At 35.3% G+C, this 16,912-nt stretch overlaps 1 protein-coding gene across 2 annotated transcripts in view; it reads left to right on the top strand.

Annotated features, from left to right (window-relative positions):
* Positions 1–16,912, top strand: part of XRN2 (5'-3' exoribonuclease 2) — a 91,972-nt gene that overhangs the window by 46,912 nt on the left and 28,148 nt on the right. For both annotated transcript variants that reach the window (XM_055265071.2, XM_063634049.1), the window contains exons 17-24: positions 2,003–2,138; positions 3,714–3,821; positions 3,910–3,999; positions 4,973–5,045; positions 10,245–10,328; positions 11,535–11,632; positions 12,226–12,305; positions 13,368–13,424. In XM_055265071.2, coding sequence (XP_055121046.2) covers positions 2,003–2,138; positions 3,714–3,821; positions 3,910–3,999; positions 4,973–5,045; positions 10,245–10,328; positions 11,535–11,632; positions 12,226–12,305; positions 13,368–13,424 — 726 coding nt within the window. The remainder of the gene's footprint in view (positions 1–2,002; positions 2,139–3,713; positions 3,822–3,909; positions 4,000–4,972; positions 5,046–10,244; positions 10,329–11,534; positions 11,633–12,225; positions 12,306–13,367; positions 13,425–16,912) is intronic.

Here is a 16,912-nt window from a genome sequence, read left to right as displayed (position 1 = left end):
GTAAGCTGTAGCTGTTAAACCTAAGTGTCTAGATTAGTATGCGTGCAGGCTTTCGTCCTCCAATCCACTTTTCCCTCTGAGACCAGGCACAAGATCAGCTAGATATGAGGTGTTTAGCTCTGACTATGTGATCTGAATGTTGCTGTTTGGAGACTGATTAAATTTTCAAGCTGCTTAACCTAGAAAGTTCAGTTATACTTAGATACTTAATATAGTTTGCCTTAATCTTCTCTATTGAGAGAGTTCTTCCTCAAAATGGAATATGCAGAAATCATTCTGTTAAGAGATCAATATGTATGTTTTTTAAAAACCACAGACTTGCATATGTGCAATTATATTTCATGACAGAGGAGTTTCCCTTTAACTGTATACTTCAAATTTAAAATAGGAAGCTGATTCTTTAATTCATCCTGAAGTTTGAGATCATTATATAATAAGATTAACAACCTCTCATGTAATTAAATCCAGATTTGAACCGTGGGCTCCAAGTGCAAAAGGCCAACAATCTCAATAATTGTAGCTCATTAAGAATTTAGGAAAACGATCTATTTCAAAGGTAAACAAGACAGTAGTCACCTACAGCTCATGCTTCTTTTACAGGACATGGAAAGTGTGTGATTTGTGTTTATGATTAGAAACTTTGCAAGGGTCACGTGTGGTTCTGCACATTTTTCTAACATCCTTTGATTTCAGATTCATGTCTACTTGTGATTGAACATTTACTCTATATATCTTTAGTTTCTATCCTCTACTTTCTGTACTTTGGATTTTCCTCTTACAGCATGTCTTTGGTTTTGTTTACTATGTAGCCATCATGATCAATACTAGTTTAATAGGTAACTTGAGTTGTTTAGTATTTTATTGTTTAATCCTAGAGGATAATTAAGGGTGGAAATGCCTCTACCAAGAAATGCTTGGGGCTTTTTAGCATTTTTTCATTAATATTTTCTGTAAAATAGTGATAATCCACCTTATGAATAGGGGATATTTCTAACTGTTATTCTATGAATCCTTTGTGTTGTGGGAGGGATAGATTAAAATTGATACAGTATATTCTGAAACATGACTGCAATTAATATGTGAAATCTGGCACATGGAAAAGAGGCCTAAATGGAGAATCATCTTGATGTTCTTGATCTGTTCTGATGTTTTTAAAAGTGTTCTTTGGCTTCTTCATGTTCCTTAAATGTTAAATCTTAGAGAATAAGAAATGGATTCTTAAAAAAACATAATACATTGGGTGAAAATGTGGTTGGTCACATTGTATTTTCAGTGATGAATGATAATTTAGTGGATTCATTGACCTGCTTCTAGATTTTACCATAACATACATATGTTTGTGTGTGTGTATGTATACATAGATACATAGAGATATAGAATGTGTATGTCTCTCTATATATATCTCTATCTCCTTTCCTTAAGCCATCAACAGCTCTTAGCTGAAAGAGGGATAAGGCCCAAGCAAGGATAGAGAGAGTAGGTATACACATAATTTCTGCCTAATGTCTAGATTATTCTTTTATAAACTATTTTTTACATTTAAAAAAGTTACTTGTGTGAGTCTTAAGTAATTTAGTTGACTTTCTTTGTATGGTTTAAATATATTTTAACAAACTAAGGAACTTGAACTATATAAAATATCTTCAATATTTGAATCTTAAAATGTAGCTTTAGAATTGTACAAAGAAACATATAAAGTAGTAGTAAAATTTGAGCAAACGTGTTCTATATCTTTTTCAATAATATTTTTAAAAATGTGGTTTTATAATGGTCTTACCAGAATCAGTGATTGGGGTGTGTTTAACTGTCTTTAAGTTGATAATAAATCCTATGAAATTAGACTTTGTAGAAATAATTAAATGAATCTGTGTTAGCATGACTGTTTAACTCTTTCACATTTCCCCTGGGTATTAAATATAAATTGATTTGGGGTATCAATTGGTAGACAGCCTGTTACTGATGGTGTGTTAATTCAGCATAAATGAGCTGTGCCTGGTTTTAGGTTATGGGAAGCTGGCTGGAAGCAGCGGTACTACAAGAACAAATTTGATGTGGATGCAGCTGATGAGAAATTCCGTCGGAAAGTTGTGCAGTCATACGTTGAAGGACTTTGCTGGGTTCTTAGATATTATTACCAGGTACAAAAAGAATATTTTCCTCTGAATTTGTAGTTAATCATTTAAGAAAAATAGTAATTTCTTTTTTTTTTTTGAGGCGGAGTCTTGCTCTGTCACCTGGGCTGGAGGGCAATGGCGTGATCTCGGCTCACTGCAACCTCTGCCTCCCAGGTTCAAGCGATTCTCCTGCCTCAGCCTCCTGAGTAGCTGGGATTACAGAGCGCACCACCACACCCAGCTAATTTTTGTATTTTTAGTACAGACGGGGTTTCACCATGTTGGTCAGGCTGGTCTCAAACTCCTGACCTCGTGATCCGCCTGCCTCGGCCTCCTAAAGTAGTGGGATTACAGGCATGAGCCACTGCGTCCAGCCCAGTAATTTCTGTAATAATGGTATTATTGAGCTGGATCTTGAAAACAAACCCAGGCTCATTTTTTAAAGCTCCCTATTCAGAAGTCCGTATTTGTAAATACTTGTTTCTGAAGATGTGGAAGCTTCTTAGGTATTAATATAGAAACAAAGCTAATTTTGTTAAAAGTATTTTCAGCATCAAGTAATGTGGTTGACTGCACTTTGTCTTTAAGATGATGAAAGGTTAGTGCTTTTTAAATTGGAGTTTAAAAATAACTGAGTAATGAATTGACAGTCACTAAATGACTGAACAGAGGACAAAGCCTGGAATATACCAATAAGAATTCTAAAGGAATTTGAATGCTGCTCTCTTTATAATACAGTGATGATACATGAAGCACATTCTAATTGGAATAACCTGTATCCTACCTTTTGATAATTGAGGTGTCAGATTGGTGAGAAATTATGTAGACATATTGAGGATTGTAACACTGATAGTTAATATCTGGTTTCATGCTTAGAGAGCAAACCAAGTTAAATTTGATGTGACCTGGGAATAGATGAAGTTTGTTGACAAGTAGAAAGTAACACAGTGCACTGAGTCTTGACTGTTAAGTACTCTGCATGTTTTACTCCTACTGTCAAGATTTAAATTCGCTAGACACTGTCTTAACACATCTTAGATATCTCTTTCCTATGAGTATAACTTGCTTTTGTTTTCTTTTTTCTGTGTTTACTCACATGTTTTTATAGTCAAAAGAAACTTGTCAGGTGAAAATATAATGGTGAATTTTAAAATGAAACTCATGGCTGTTTTACTCTCAAGTGCTGTTCCAATAATGTCTCTAACCACCTTACATGCTCAGTAAATGTCTGCTGTGACTGCTTTTGGTTTTACTTGATGATGACAGCTCAAGAGATGGAAAGAAATGTCACCAAATGTATTTTAAGGATAAAAATCTTACCAAATTGTGTTTGTGAATATGAAGTTTGGCAGTAACTACTGATTTTTCAAAGATGCTTTTTAGCATTTTTAAAGTCAAGGAGCCATTGATATGAATTAGAAACTTCAAACTTAACAATTTTTAGGAGTCATGGAAAAGATCAGTATTTGGAATATATGCCAGAAGTCATGTGTTTTATAAATAGAATATTCTAGGTTAACAGTCTAATTTTTGTTTTTGTAATTGTGTTCATCATTAACATAGGTTTTTGATATTGTTGTTACTTTTTAATGATTCTAGGGCTGTGCTTCCTGGAAGTGGTATTATCCATTTCATTATGCACCATTTGCTTCAGACTTTGAAGGCATTGCAGACATGCCATCTGATTTTGAGAAGGGTACAAAACCGGTAAGCTTAATTACTTAAAGTCATAAAGTTTATGGAATTCTGGATTAGATAATAATCTTGGGTCTTTAACGTTTTTCTTTTTTTGCAGTTTAAACCACTAGAACAACTTATGGGAGTTTTTCCAGCTGCAAGTGGTAATTTTCTACCTCCATCATGGCGGAAGCTCATGAGTGACCCTGTGAGTCTCAGTATTTTGAGTGTGCGGGTGACAGGATTTTTGTCACATTTTATTAATATCAGTTACAATTGCTTTTGCAGCTGATAGTTAAAACAGTGAAGTACAGAAACAAAGTATGTTTTTTACTCCAAACACACATATATTTCCTGCTTTCTTTGGCCCTGCACAGTAAATCAGTTTGTTTTGGGGAGAAATTTTTTTGTTTAGTTTTTGATTTTTTGTTTTTGTTTTTGTTTTTTGTTTTTAAGATGGAGTCTTGTACTGTTGCCCAGGCTGGAGTGCAGTGGCGCGATCTCAGCTCACTACAAGCTCCGCCTCCCGGGTTCACGCCGTTCTCCTGCCTCAGCCTCCTGAGTAGCTGGGACTACAGGTGCTTGCCACCACACCCAGCTAATTTTTTGTATTTTTAGTAGAGACGGGGTTTCACCGTGTTAGCCAGGATGGTCTCGATCTCCTGACCTCGTGATCTGCCCACCTTGGCCTCCTAAAGTGCTGGGATTACAGGCGTGAGCCACCGTGCCTGACTGGGGAAAATTTTTGTTCTCTGGCTACCTGTAAGTCTTAATTTTATTTGTTCCAGCCATATTTGGTAGCCACCAGAGATGAGGAGACTGCCTTACCCAAAATCACCTGTGAACTTGTTTTGTATGCTAGCTAGAAAGAGTGAGACCCAGCCGGGAAGTAGGAAGTGTTAGAGTACGTAAACCCTTTACTTTCTGCCTGCCTGAAGCATAGTTGTCAATTCTAAAATTCTTCTACAGTAATGCTTTTTCTTTTCATCTTTTAAAACAACATTGTTCATTTTGTTTTACTATACTTGGGATTAATGACCTAATGTCTCTTAACATTTTTTAAAAGGAATGCACTTTATTTTCTCATCAGACCTTATAACTTGAATGAAAGTCGTATCAAATTCTTTATAACAGAGATGTGTGACTTCTGCTTTGATTCTTTACTTTTCTCCCTAATATAGGATTCTAGTATAATTGACTTCTATCCTGAAGATTTTGCTATTGATTTGAATGGGAAGAAATATGCTTGGCAAGGTAAAATTTAGACGTTCTTTTCTGGTAAAACTGTGAATAAACATAATTTTTGAAATGAAATAATTCTGTAAAAGATAAATATTTTAGCCTGAGCAACATGGTGAAATCTCATCTCTACAAAAAATACAAAAATTAGCCTGGCGTGGTGGCTTGCATCTGTAATCTTATCTACTTGGGAGGCTGAGGTGGGAGGATTGCTTGAATCTGGGAGGTCTGGGTTACAGGGAGCCATGATTGCACCACTGCATTCCAGCCTGGGGGACAGAATGAGGCCCTGTCTCATAAATAAATAAATAAATAAATAAATAAATAAATGTTTTAAAAGGTAAATACTTTGAGAATTATATGTGAAATGTTGATATTTCTCCATCCAACCTGGGCTTAGCAATGATTAATAGTAAATTTAATTATAACATTCTTAGAAGCAGTAAATTGGGTTGAAATAGGTTGATAATTACATCTTTTGTTTCCTTTGTGATTAATTAATGGGGCTCGTTACAATTCAGTCAGTAGCTCATTAACACCTTTTGAGGTTGCTGAGAAATACAGAAACACAGTAGTGTCCATGTGGAGATTTACGTATACTCCATGGAAACTTTTGAAATATATGCTCGAAACTTTTATTTAGTTTGAATACTTGATATTGATCATTACTTTTCCTACTAGTTTTTCATTCCATTAACAGATTTTGTAGGAATGGCTATATAAAATTTGTACTAACTTTAAGGTATGTTTACCACTCAACCAATGTGTGATGATGATTGAATGTAAAATACAATAAAGAAATACCTCGGCTGGGTGCAGTGGCTCACGCCTGTAATCCCAGCACTTTGGGAGGCCGAGGCGGGCGGATCATGAGGTCAGGAGATGGAGACCATCGTGGCTAACACAGTGAAACCCCGTCTCTACTAGAAATACAAAAAATTATCCTGGTGTGGTGGCAGGCCCTGTAGTCCCAGCTACTCGGGAGGCAGAGGTAGGAGAATGGCGTGAACCCGGGAGGCAGAGCTTGCAGTGAGCTGAGATAGCACCACTGCACTCCAGCCTGGGCGACAGAGCAAGACTCCGTCTCAAAAAAAAAAAAAAAAAAAGAAATATCTCTTACACTGTAAACCAGCTGTTGTTTCACACTAAAGTCATCCTGCAGCAAATTATTTAACCTTTTCTTCCACCATACATTTTCCTAGGGTAATAAACACATTTGGTAAAATCATATTTTCATTTTTTACTTATTGTTCCCTGTGGTTGGAATGGCCAATAAAATGACACAGAGAATCTTGAGACAAAGGGGAATAAATAATACAGTTTACAAATTGAAAAATCGGGAGGCTTTGGAGTTGACTTGATTTATTTAGTAGCAGAAATATCATATCACTTCAGTGGAATGATCATGGAAATGCACACATTGGGATTATATAAGTGTTGTGTGCTTCATGATCATGTATTATTACATGTTAAATGGATTGGAGATTCGGGTTTTTCAAGGTGCTTTGTGGAGGATGTCTTGATTAAAGCAGAGAGAGAAGATGCATAGGACAGTGAGGGATGTAAAAATACTAAGTAAATTAATTAAGAAGCAAATATATTTTTGTGTTTGTTAAATAAGTAAATTATTAAATCGTCTGGGTTTATTAAGTAGATATGTAAACATGCAGGTGACTTGTCAACTCTGTCATTGTGGTATATATTATTTCTTTCACTGACAGGATATGAGATAATGTACAAGAGTTCAGATTTCTTCACATCCTCTCCAACATTTGTTATTTTGTTTTTATTAGTAATAACCATGCTAATGGGTGTGAATGGTATTTCATTGTGGTGGCGATTTGCATTTTCCTAATGATTAGTGATACTGAACATCGTTTCATGTCCTTTTTGGCCATTTCTAAATCTTCTTTGGCCAATTTTGAATTGGGTTCAAGTCCTTTGCTCAATTTTCAATTGGGTTGATTTTGTTGTTGCATTATAGAAGTTTTTTATATATTCTAGACATTAATCTTTTATTGGATATATGATTTGCATATATTTTCTCTTATTCATTCTGTGGATTATCTTTTCACCCTGTGGTGATGTCCTTTGATGCACACAAGTTTTTAATTTTGATGGAATCAAGTTTATCTTTTTTGTTGTTTCCTGTGCTTTTGGTGTCATATCCAAGAAATCTTTACCAAATCTGACATCATGAATCTTTCTTCCTATGTTTACTTCTAAAAGTTACACAGTTTTAGTTCTTACATTTAAATCTGATCCATTTTGAATTAATTTTTGTATATGGTGTAAAGTAATGGTCCAACTTCATTCTTTTGCATGTGCATATCAAATTTTCCCGGCACCACTTGTTGAAAAGACCATTCATCCCCCCATTGAATAAGTTAGCACTCTTGTTGAAAATCTTCTGGGCTCTCTATTCTGGTTCATTGAGCTATGTGTTTGTCCTTATGCCAATGCTATACTGTTATAATTACTGTAGCTTTGTAGTGAGTTTTGAAGTCAGAAATTGTGTCTTCCAACTTTATTCTTATTCAGGGTCCCTTGAGATTTCACATGAATTTTAGGATGGGTTTAAATTTTGACCTCAAATATTTTTGTATTTTATACAATGTTTTATATAAATATTTTTACTTAGCTTAGTAGCGAGAACACACTTTTCTTGAGGTAAAATTTAGTACTGTTGGGAAATACAGTTTCTTCCTCATACATGTTTTTAAAACTTACTTAGTGAAAGTGATGATAATAGTTAAGGTCTTACCTGGGTTGAGTACATCTTAATAGAAGATGAAATATATCTGGATACGTCAACATTTTTAAACGTGTGCTTATCAACATTATATGTAATTTTTTTTTTTTTTTTTTTTAAAGACAGAGTCTCACTCTGTCACCCAGGCTGGAGTGCAGTGATGTGATCTCGGCTAACTGTAGCCTCCGTCTCACGGGTCCAAGCAATTCTCCTGCCTCAGCCTCCTGAGTAGCTGGGATTACAGGTGTGTGCCATCACACCCGCCTAATTTTTTTGTATCTTTTGTAGAGGTGGGATTTCACCATGTTGGCCAGGCTGGTCTCGAACTCCTGACCTCAGGTGATCCGCCCACCTCAGCCTCCCAAAGTGCTGGGATTATAGGCGTGAGCCACTGCACCTGGCCCAACATGCATAATTTAAAAGCAATATCGTTTTGGTAATTTGCTTAGTACTATATAGATATATAGCATAGTAGTTTTGATTGCTGTATATTTTATATATGAATAGAGAATTTAAGTAATTCCATCAAGTCACACAGTGGCAGAGTTAAGACCTGAACTCAGAAAGTCTGATACTAGAGCTCACATTTGAAGTGACTGTGTAATACCTAAGTTATTACCACTACTTGGGCTCCATCTGGGTATTGAAAGAATTCAGTGAGATAATGCATGTAACATAAGAAGTGTTCAGAAAACAGTAGCTGCTATTCTCATGTTTACTATCGGCTCACTCTAGCTCTGTCATATCTGGATGTAAGGCATTCCTTTCTATGCTGGCCAGTAGGGCTGATTTATTGCTTAGTAATTTTCTTGCTGTTGAGTAGCACTTTACATTGTTAACTGATTGGATTTAGCTTCTGGAATTGATACTGTAGAAAAGTCTCATATACATATATATAAATGTAGTGGGTAGGATATATATATATATACCTTAAATGTAGTGCGTAGAAAACAAGCTAGATGATGCTGTAGTTTCCCCTTATTTCTCTTAAGTGTATGACTAAATAATATTTTAGCAATTTCCTGGGTTTTTTTCATGTGTTTACCAGTAATTGAAATAGCCTGACTCACATGTTAGGTATTAAGAGCCTTGAAATCACTCTTTTAGGCCATTCAAAATTCATACTAGAACTTAGTTTGTTTTTAACTTAAAAAAAAAAAAAAGATCAGGTGCAGTGGCTCATGCCTGTAATCTCAGGACTTTGGGAGGCCAAGTTGGAAGGATTGCTTGAAACAAGGAATTTGAGACCAGCCTGCGTAACACAAGGAGACCTTATCTCTACAAAAAATTTAAAAAATTAGCTGGGTGTGGTGGTGGCATGTGCCTGTAGTCCCAGCTACTCAGGAGGCTGAAGTGGGAGGACTGCTTGAGCCTGTGAGTTTGAGGCTGCAGTGAGCAATGATCGTGCCACTGCAATCCAGCCTGGGTGACAGAGTGAGACCCTATCTTAAAAAAAAAAAAAAAAAAAAATCTCTTACTAGGTAGTGAAATTGAACATGTTTCCTAACTTTGAAAATGCAATAGCTAAATAATTAAGACTTGGAAACCTTTTCATTTCTCATAATTTTAAAGGGAATAATCACAAATAACAGTGGTTTTGAGTAGCAGTAGTTTCAGAATTATTTAACACTATTTAGCATTTGTCTTTGCTGTGTATCGTAAAATTTTTATTTAGCCAAAATACTACTTATACTGTATAGAGCAGAAAATATATACGTTTCAATAACTTTGTATATTTTTCTTATAGCATTGTATTAGTGATGTGCTTCTTTGAAAATTATGCTTCTGGGTCCAAATAAGTGTCCTTAATTTCAGCATACTCCAGACGATCATTTTAAGCCCCAAATGAATAGCCTCTGTTCTGTCCCCTGCCCCCTAAGTTATTTAAGCAAGTCTTTAAAATTTTTTTTATATAATTAGTAGACTTTAAAATGTAAAAAGAATACTATGGAATTTTAGAGCAGGAGGAGATCTATGCATTCTGGTTGAACAGAATTGAGTATTTTATTTGAAATGCTCTCATTTTACAAAAGATGAAACCAAGTACTAGAAAGATGAAAGGACACACTCAAGCCCTAGGGAGAGTAACTGGCTTGCTTGGGGGCATCTTAGTAACTAAAGTGAGAACATATACTGGTGTCCAGGTAGCCATTTGTTCATTTATTTAAAATTTTTATCACCATGGAGTTAAGATTCAGAAAACATGATTTTCCATATAAGCCATTTTAAGAATGGAAAATACGTAGAATTTTTTCTTCTGCGACTACAGGGGAAATATTAGCATCTGAGTTTTGGCTTAATGAGACAATAAGAGTTCAGTTCCAAAATGTTTTTGTACCAGCAAGGAAACTCTACTAGAAACGTCCATTTTGAGCAAAAACTCTACTAGAAACGTCCATTTTTGAGTTGGAATTTGGATGATCCTGGTAGCAGGGGTGGTTCATTTGCACTTGTTTTCCCAGGTGTTGCTCTCTTGCCATTCGTGGATGAGCGAAGGCTACGAGCTGCCCTAGAAGAGGTATACCCAGACCTCACTCCAGAAGAGAGTAAGAATTATACTTCTTAGTTAACATTGATCTATGTAATATACACTTTATATATCTGTATAAAATTAGACCTTCCTTCCCCCATTTGTCAGATTTCCCATAAAGGGGTATAAATCATTGATTTTATTTTCTTATTACAGACGTTGACTTTGCTTCTTAATTCATTATCTGTAAGTTGAGTAGTAGTTAAATAAAATGTTTTAACTTACAAGTATTTGTTAAAGTTTTTAAAAAGCAATACTTCAACAATATCCTTTGACATTTTGATTCTTATATGACATGCACACACGAAAGTATCTTTTGCCTGTTGGGAAGATATTATTCATTTTCTCCATCTGCCTTCTTCCCCACTCCTCCTTCCCCCCAGTAATAACTACTTTGTTTAAAAGGTTAGGGTGAAACAAAAGCATATGCTCTTAGAGTGCTAACTTGAAATATGACAAAAGGAGGCAATTTGTAATTAATACTGACAGTAAAAAGTATTCATATTCGGAAATTGCAAAGCTGGGCTCTATTGAAAAATATTAATATCATTATAATAAACCTCTAGAAACAATTTCTGTATCAAAAAAGATTGTCTTTTAGAACAATCATTTCATCAAATGACACTGTTTATGTTTCCTCAGGGAATGATTATGTATTTCTTATACTAAGAAAATGAGTTTATTATAAATATGAAAACATTGCCCTTTATCTTGCAGTATATTCATACATATTTCAGTGGGTTTTTTTTTCCTGATAATTATTGATCTTTTTGAAACTTTTTTGTTAAAATATTTTTTTCCCCATAGAAGCACATCACACATTTAGATCTATCACTATAATTAAAAAAATTTTTTTTAATTGATATGGACCCAAAAAATATGTGTAACTATTACATGTGATATTTTGATACCTATATACAATATGTGATGATCAAAATAGGGTAATTGGGATATCCATCACCTCACATTTATCTTTTCTTTGTGTTGGGAACATTGAAGTTTTTTTCTTCTATTTTGAAATATGTAATAAATTACTAACTTCCCCACAGTACTATCAAATACTAGAACTTACTCTTGTCTAACCTATCACTTTAAAATTATTTTTCATAAATTTTATAATTAAGTTCTTAACAGATGCTTTCCCTTGTTTTATGCTCATGAAAGTTGGTCTTGTAGGTACAATTTTTTTATGTGTGGGTCTTATTCTTTTCTTTCCCCCTAGCCAGAAGAAACAGCCTTGGAGGTGATGTCTTATTTGTGGGGAAACATCACCCACTTCATGACTTCATTTTAGAGCTGTACCAGACAGGTTCCACAGAGGTATGTTACGCAATTTAGTTAATTAGAAATGCACTTTTTAAAATTCTGGTAAAATATGCATAACATAAAATTTACCATAGTAACCATTTTTAAGTGGTTATAATTCTGTGGCATTAAGTATATTTACAGTGTTGTATAACCATCAGCACTTTTTCAGAACTTTTTCATCTTCCCAAATAGAATTTCTGTACCTTTTAAATAATGTTAAATAATATCTCCTCATTCTGCCCTTCTCATCCTTTAGTGACTTCTCTTCTACTTTCTACCTCTATGAATTTGATACCTGTGTTCTTGATACTTCATATAAGTAAAATGATACAGTATTTTGTATTGGCTTTGTGTCTGGTTTATTTCATTTAGCATAATGTTTTCAAGGTTCATTGATGTTGTAGCATGTATCAGAACTTCATACCTTTTTATGGCTGAATAATACTCTGTGTGTACTTTTTTATCCACTTATCTATTGGTAAATATTTGGGTTTGTTTCTGCCTTTTGGCTGTTATGAATGATGCTGCTATGAACACTCAAGAATCTGCTTGAGTCCCAGTTTTCCATTCTTTGCATATGAGATCAGGAATGCGTTTTTCCACAGCCAGTGGATGTACCCCCTGAACTATGTCATGGGATTCAAGGAAGGTTTTCTTTGGATGAAGAAGCCATTCTTCCAGATCAGTAAGTTTCATTTTGTATATAATTGAGGTGACTGGAAGGAAGTTTAGTTAGGATTTTTTTCCTTGTTGTCTAAATGTTTATTTTCTAATAATAGTGAGAAAATTGTATTTAAAATAATACAAAACCTTGCTGACTGAAAAAGGCTTGAGTTCAAAGCCCAGCTCTTCATAGTAGCTGTGTCACCTTGTGCAGGGAGCTCTGGGAGTCCCTTTCAGGATATCCTAAAGGTCAAAACTCTTTTCATAATGATACTAAGATGTTACGGTGTTACTTGATTTTCTTACACTTTCTCTATTGAGTGCACAGTGGAGTTTTCCAGAGGCCTCTCAAGAGATAGAAGCAGAGGAGAGTAGCTATTAAATAGATACTAAACAGATATTAATGAGATTTTTGAAAGTATACAAAAATGACATTGTTTTGCTTTGTAAAAAAAATAGCTTTTCATAAGAATGTTATGTTAACATGTAGGGCTATCTTGTAGTATTTTAAAAATTTCTTAGTCATAATTTTTAATGAGTAAATGTTCATAAATATAACCACTATAAGCCCTTTGAGATTTAAGAATGTAAAAGGGTTCTGAGACCAGAGTTTGTGAACCACATCTCGAGGGTACATTTCCAGGAATGAAACTGCTGGCCATAGAGTATGTATATCTTCATTTTTTTTCTAGGTAATATTTCTAGGTGGTTTGTCAAGGTGGTTACACTGTGTTGTAATCCCAGTGGCAGTTTGTGAGAGATCTTGTTGCTCTACGTTTTGGCAAACCCTTGTCACAGCTTTAATTTCTGTCAATCTGGTGGATGCTCATTGACATCTTGTGGTTTATAGTTGCAGTTCTCTGAGTACTAATGAGATTGAATGCCTTATGGTTAATAGTTAACCATTTCATTTATGTGGTACTTACTCTTTTTTTTTAAAGATATCAATGGTTTTTATTGTTTTTGTTAGTGCATTCTAATGATTTATCTTTTCTAAAGACTAACAAGCATAGCAACATCTTATTTCCACTTACCTAAAGGTTACAGTTTACAGATAGATGTTTCTTTTCTTGTTTCCTTCTAGAATAGTGTGTTCTCCTGTTCCTATGTTAAGGGATCTGACACAGAACACTGTAGTCAGGTAAGTTTTCCAAAATTCATGGCATTCACCCAGAACACAGCTCTGAACTTGCAAATCCATTTTAAAAGACCTTTGATTCACAAGGAAATGGCAGCTGTTAATCCACCAATGCTTCAAGATTGGAGAGTCCCTGTGTAGCAGACCTTAGAGCAGAGCCTCTTGACTCTAAATTATGTATATTGTTAAGGTTACTGATTTAACATGCTTGCTTATCTGTTTTCTGGTTTCCCATGACAACCTGTAATTCTTCCTGGATTAGGCAAGTGGGAGGTAAAGAGTAGGAGTATCTAGCAGTTTGTTATATAGGAACAACAGAACTCTACACCCCAGAGGTTCACACAGCTTCCCTGTATTACGACAGACTGTTTTACTTATGTTTATAATCATGGCCCTGCAGAGTTTGAAAACAAAAATATTCTGTAGTATGTTTTAGTTAAGATGACGTAGAACAGAATATATTTGTGAACATTTTTAGTAGCAATTATAAACTTAAAGGGCTAATTTCTTCTCTCTGGAAAACTAATTTGTATCTCAGTTCTTTGGTGCTGACAGCATTTTCTATTGAGTAAAAATAATATAAAATGTAATATGACCGTTTGGACTAAAATCCAACAAATTGACTACTCATTTGTGTTTTATAATGACAAATTTTGATGACAGAATTTAGTTGTCATTTTCTCCAATCTTTAGGTAAGACTAAAGCAAACACATCTCAGGTATTCAAGAATTTGATAAAAGCCTGCTAATCCTGAATCCTCCTTTTCCATCCATTTTTGTTTCTCTCCCCCTCAGGAAATATTTTAGATTTCCCTTTGTGAAGTATAAACATGTTTATTTCCTATCTTTAATGGATTCAGGTAGTAAATGATTGCCATTCTAGAAAGGCTATTTAAAGAAAACTACTGTGAATTCGGAAAATCTTTCTGGATGAGTTGCTTACGTTTATCTTTACGTATAATTTTTTGTTTATCTTTACACCTAATTTGTCCTGGCTCTTTGTCTTTGTGCTCTTTTGTTAAGGGTGGAATACAGAATTGAAAGCCATGCTCCTAAACCCATCACAAACAATCTGGCTCTGACAGATTCAGTGTGAATACTGTGTATTAACCCTTGGGGTCTCTGGCTTTCATTAAAGCATTGGCGCTTCAGGCCAATTAATTCCACGGTTCTCTCTTTGGATTGTCACATGTTTGCTTGTGCTTCTCAATTTTTCTGCATATATTCAAGGGCCTTCCTGCCTAACCCTCTAGAAGTCGTTAATTCTACTTAACTTTCTAATTAGGATAGAGAGGCTTGCCCAGAGGAGAGTTACAGAATTAATGGAAACATTTTGGAATTTTTGTTTGGATGATGATGTTGTTGGTTGGTTGTTTCTGAGCCTAAAGGGGCCTTTGGTATTTAGTACACAATATGTTCACAAGATTATTAAACTTATAAAACAGGCCGGGCGCGGTGGCTTACACCTGTAATCCCAGCACTTTGGTAGGCCAGGGTGGTGGGTGGATCATCTGAGATGAGGAGTTCAAGAGTGGGTGGTGGGTGGATCATCTGAGATCAGGAGTTCAAGACTAGCCTGGCCAACATGGTGAAACCCTATCTCTACTAAAACTACAAAAAATTAGCTGGGCATGGTGGTGCATGCCTGTTGTCCCAGCTACTCAGGAGGCTGAGGTGAGAGAACCGCTTGAACCCGGGAGGCCAAGGCCTCAGTGAGCCAAGATCACGCCACTTGGGCAACAGAGCAAGACTCCATCTCAAAAAAAAAAAAAAAAAAAAATGTATAAAACAAATCCTAGATCTAAATGCATATTCAGGTGTATATTGAAAATAACTTTATAATAAAATCAATTAAATTAGGTTAATTTGCTGAAGATTTGTGGGAGACCAAAGTTAACTTTTCCCTTAGGTAAAAGTAATTTTCAGTGTTTTCTCTGAAGGGCGGCAACATTGAGGCTGAGATCCAGTTTTTACAGCAGATTTTTGCATGTTTGTTTTAGGGCTTGTTGTACATTCCAGTGTTAAATTTGCTTTATAACTTTAACTTACAATTTGCAGATTTAAAAAATCTCAGAATATACTCACCAGTCATTTGCCAGTTATTTCTCTTTTGACTCCTGGCATTTTTTTCCTCTTCCTTATTTAAATACATCTAGTATCCCATTTGATATTTGAGAAATCGTTTCCTCAAGTTGAGTTTAGGTAAGTTCTTCCCATTGTATTTATTCTTATCTGTAGTGCTCAGAAAGTATGTTATACAGGCTGTTGAAGTCCCTTAAATTTGTAGACAGACCCTTAGAGAATATAGTCAACTCTAACCTAGGAGATCATATTTTTTTCCCATTTCTAATTCCATAAACTACTCAACATATTAGCTTCTGCATGTGAGTTTTCCTCCCAGTCTGTCATCTGGAGGGTAAGTGCATATGTGTGCTTTTACTTTGTCAAGGCCTGACACACCTTGGCAGGGCCCTGGCTCTGTGCTTGAACCCCCAGGTCCTCAGGATGCTTCCTTCCTGCCCAGGCTGATCCTTTCAATACCCTTTGACCTACGCCTCTTCCTCCTGTTGTTTGGAGTGCTCTTCCTTTCTTTTCTCCACCTGCCCCATAGCCTGCCGTTTATTGCTTTGCTTTTCTTCTAAAGCATAATTTATATAGTTTTTGTATGTGTTGTTTCCAGCAGTAGTGTTGTTAGGTTGTTTTTTTTTTTTTTTCCTCATGGCACCTAGCAGAGTTCTAAACCCATATTTAAAAAGCTCAGTTGTTCATAGTGTTGCAACCAGTGTTTGCCAAAGTCTTTGAAGAGCCTAAACTTTTTTCTTCAGAGGAGTGTTTCTTAGACGTTTTGTATTCACTTTTGGATGAATCAGACAAGATAGAGAATGTTTTATCCCTTCAAAGAGATTTTTTGTTTTAATGTGAATGTGTATGGAGATGGATTTTTAAAGTAGCTATTTCTGCAGCATTTATTTGCAAGGCTTATGCTTGGCAAGCAGGTAACTCGAAATCCAAAGCCTGAAGGAAGTGGAATACATGCAGTCAGCAGTGGATTTGATGGTGGAAAACATTTGGGAGGGTTTCACTTTCACTGCCTGCAATATTTTATAGGATGCTGAATTGGTTAACCTCTTCTGACAGAATGTCACAATCCTATAAACTCTTTAAGTGTTTTAAAATGTCAAGTATATGAATCATGAGATTTTCCTGCAAGAACAGTTTGCCTTTGTATGCCAATTTAGCATTAATTATGGAATGTATCAGGGAAAGGTTGTGTAAAAATGAAACTTGATATTTGGAGTTTTCTGCTTTCTTTCTGAAGTGTGTTAACACTCTCTAACAGTAATACTTAAAATAGCATTTCTAAGGATAATTCTTAAAGCGAATCAGAAAAAGGTGTTCTATATTCCATTCCTTTTCTACTGAGACTTTGCTACAATATTTTCTTCTTACCAGCAGTGCTGAAAGTGCTACTTGTGATATAAATAAAAGCA

Source organism: Symphalangus syndactylus, chromosome 24, assembly GCF_028878055.3.
Source record: "Symphalangus syndactylus isolate Jambi chromosome 24, NHGRI_mSymSyn1-v2.1_pri, whole genome shotgun sequence".
Classification (NCBI taxonomy): Eukaryota; Metazoa; Chordata; class Mammalia; order Primates; family Hylobatidae; genus Symphalangus; species Symphalangus syndactylus.
This window is presented reverse-complemented; position numbering and strand designations above follow the sequence as displayed.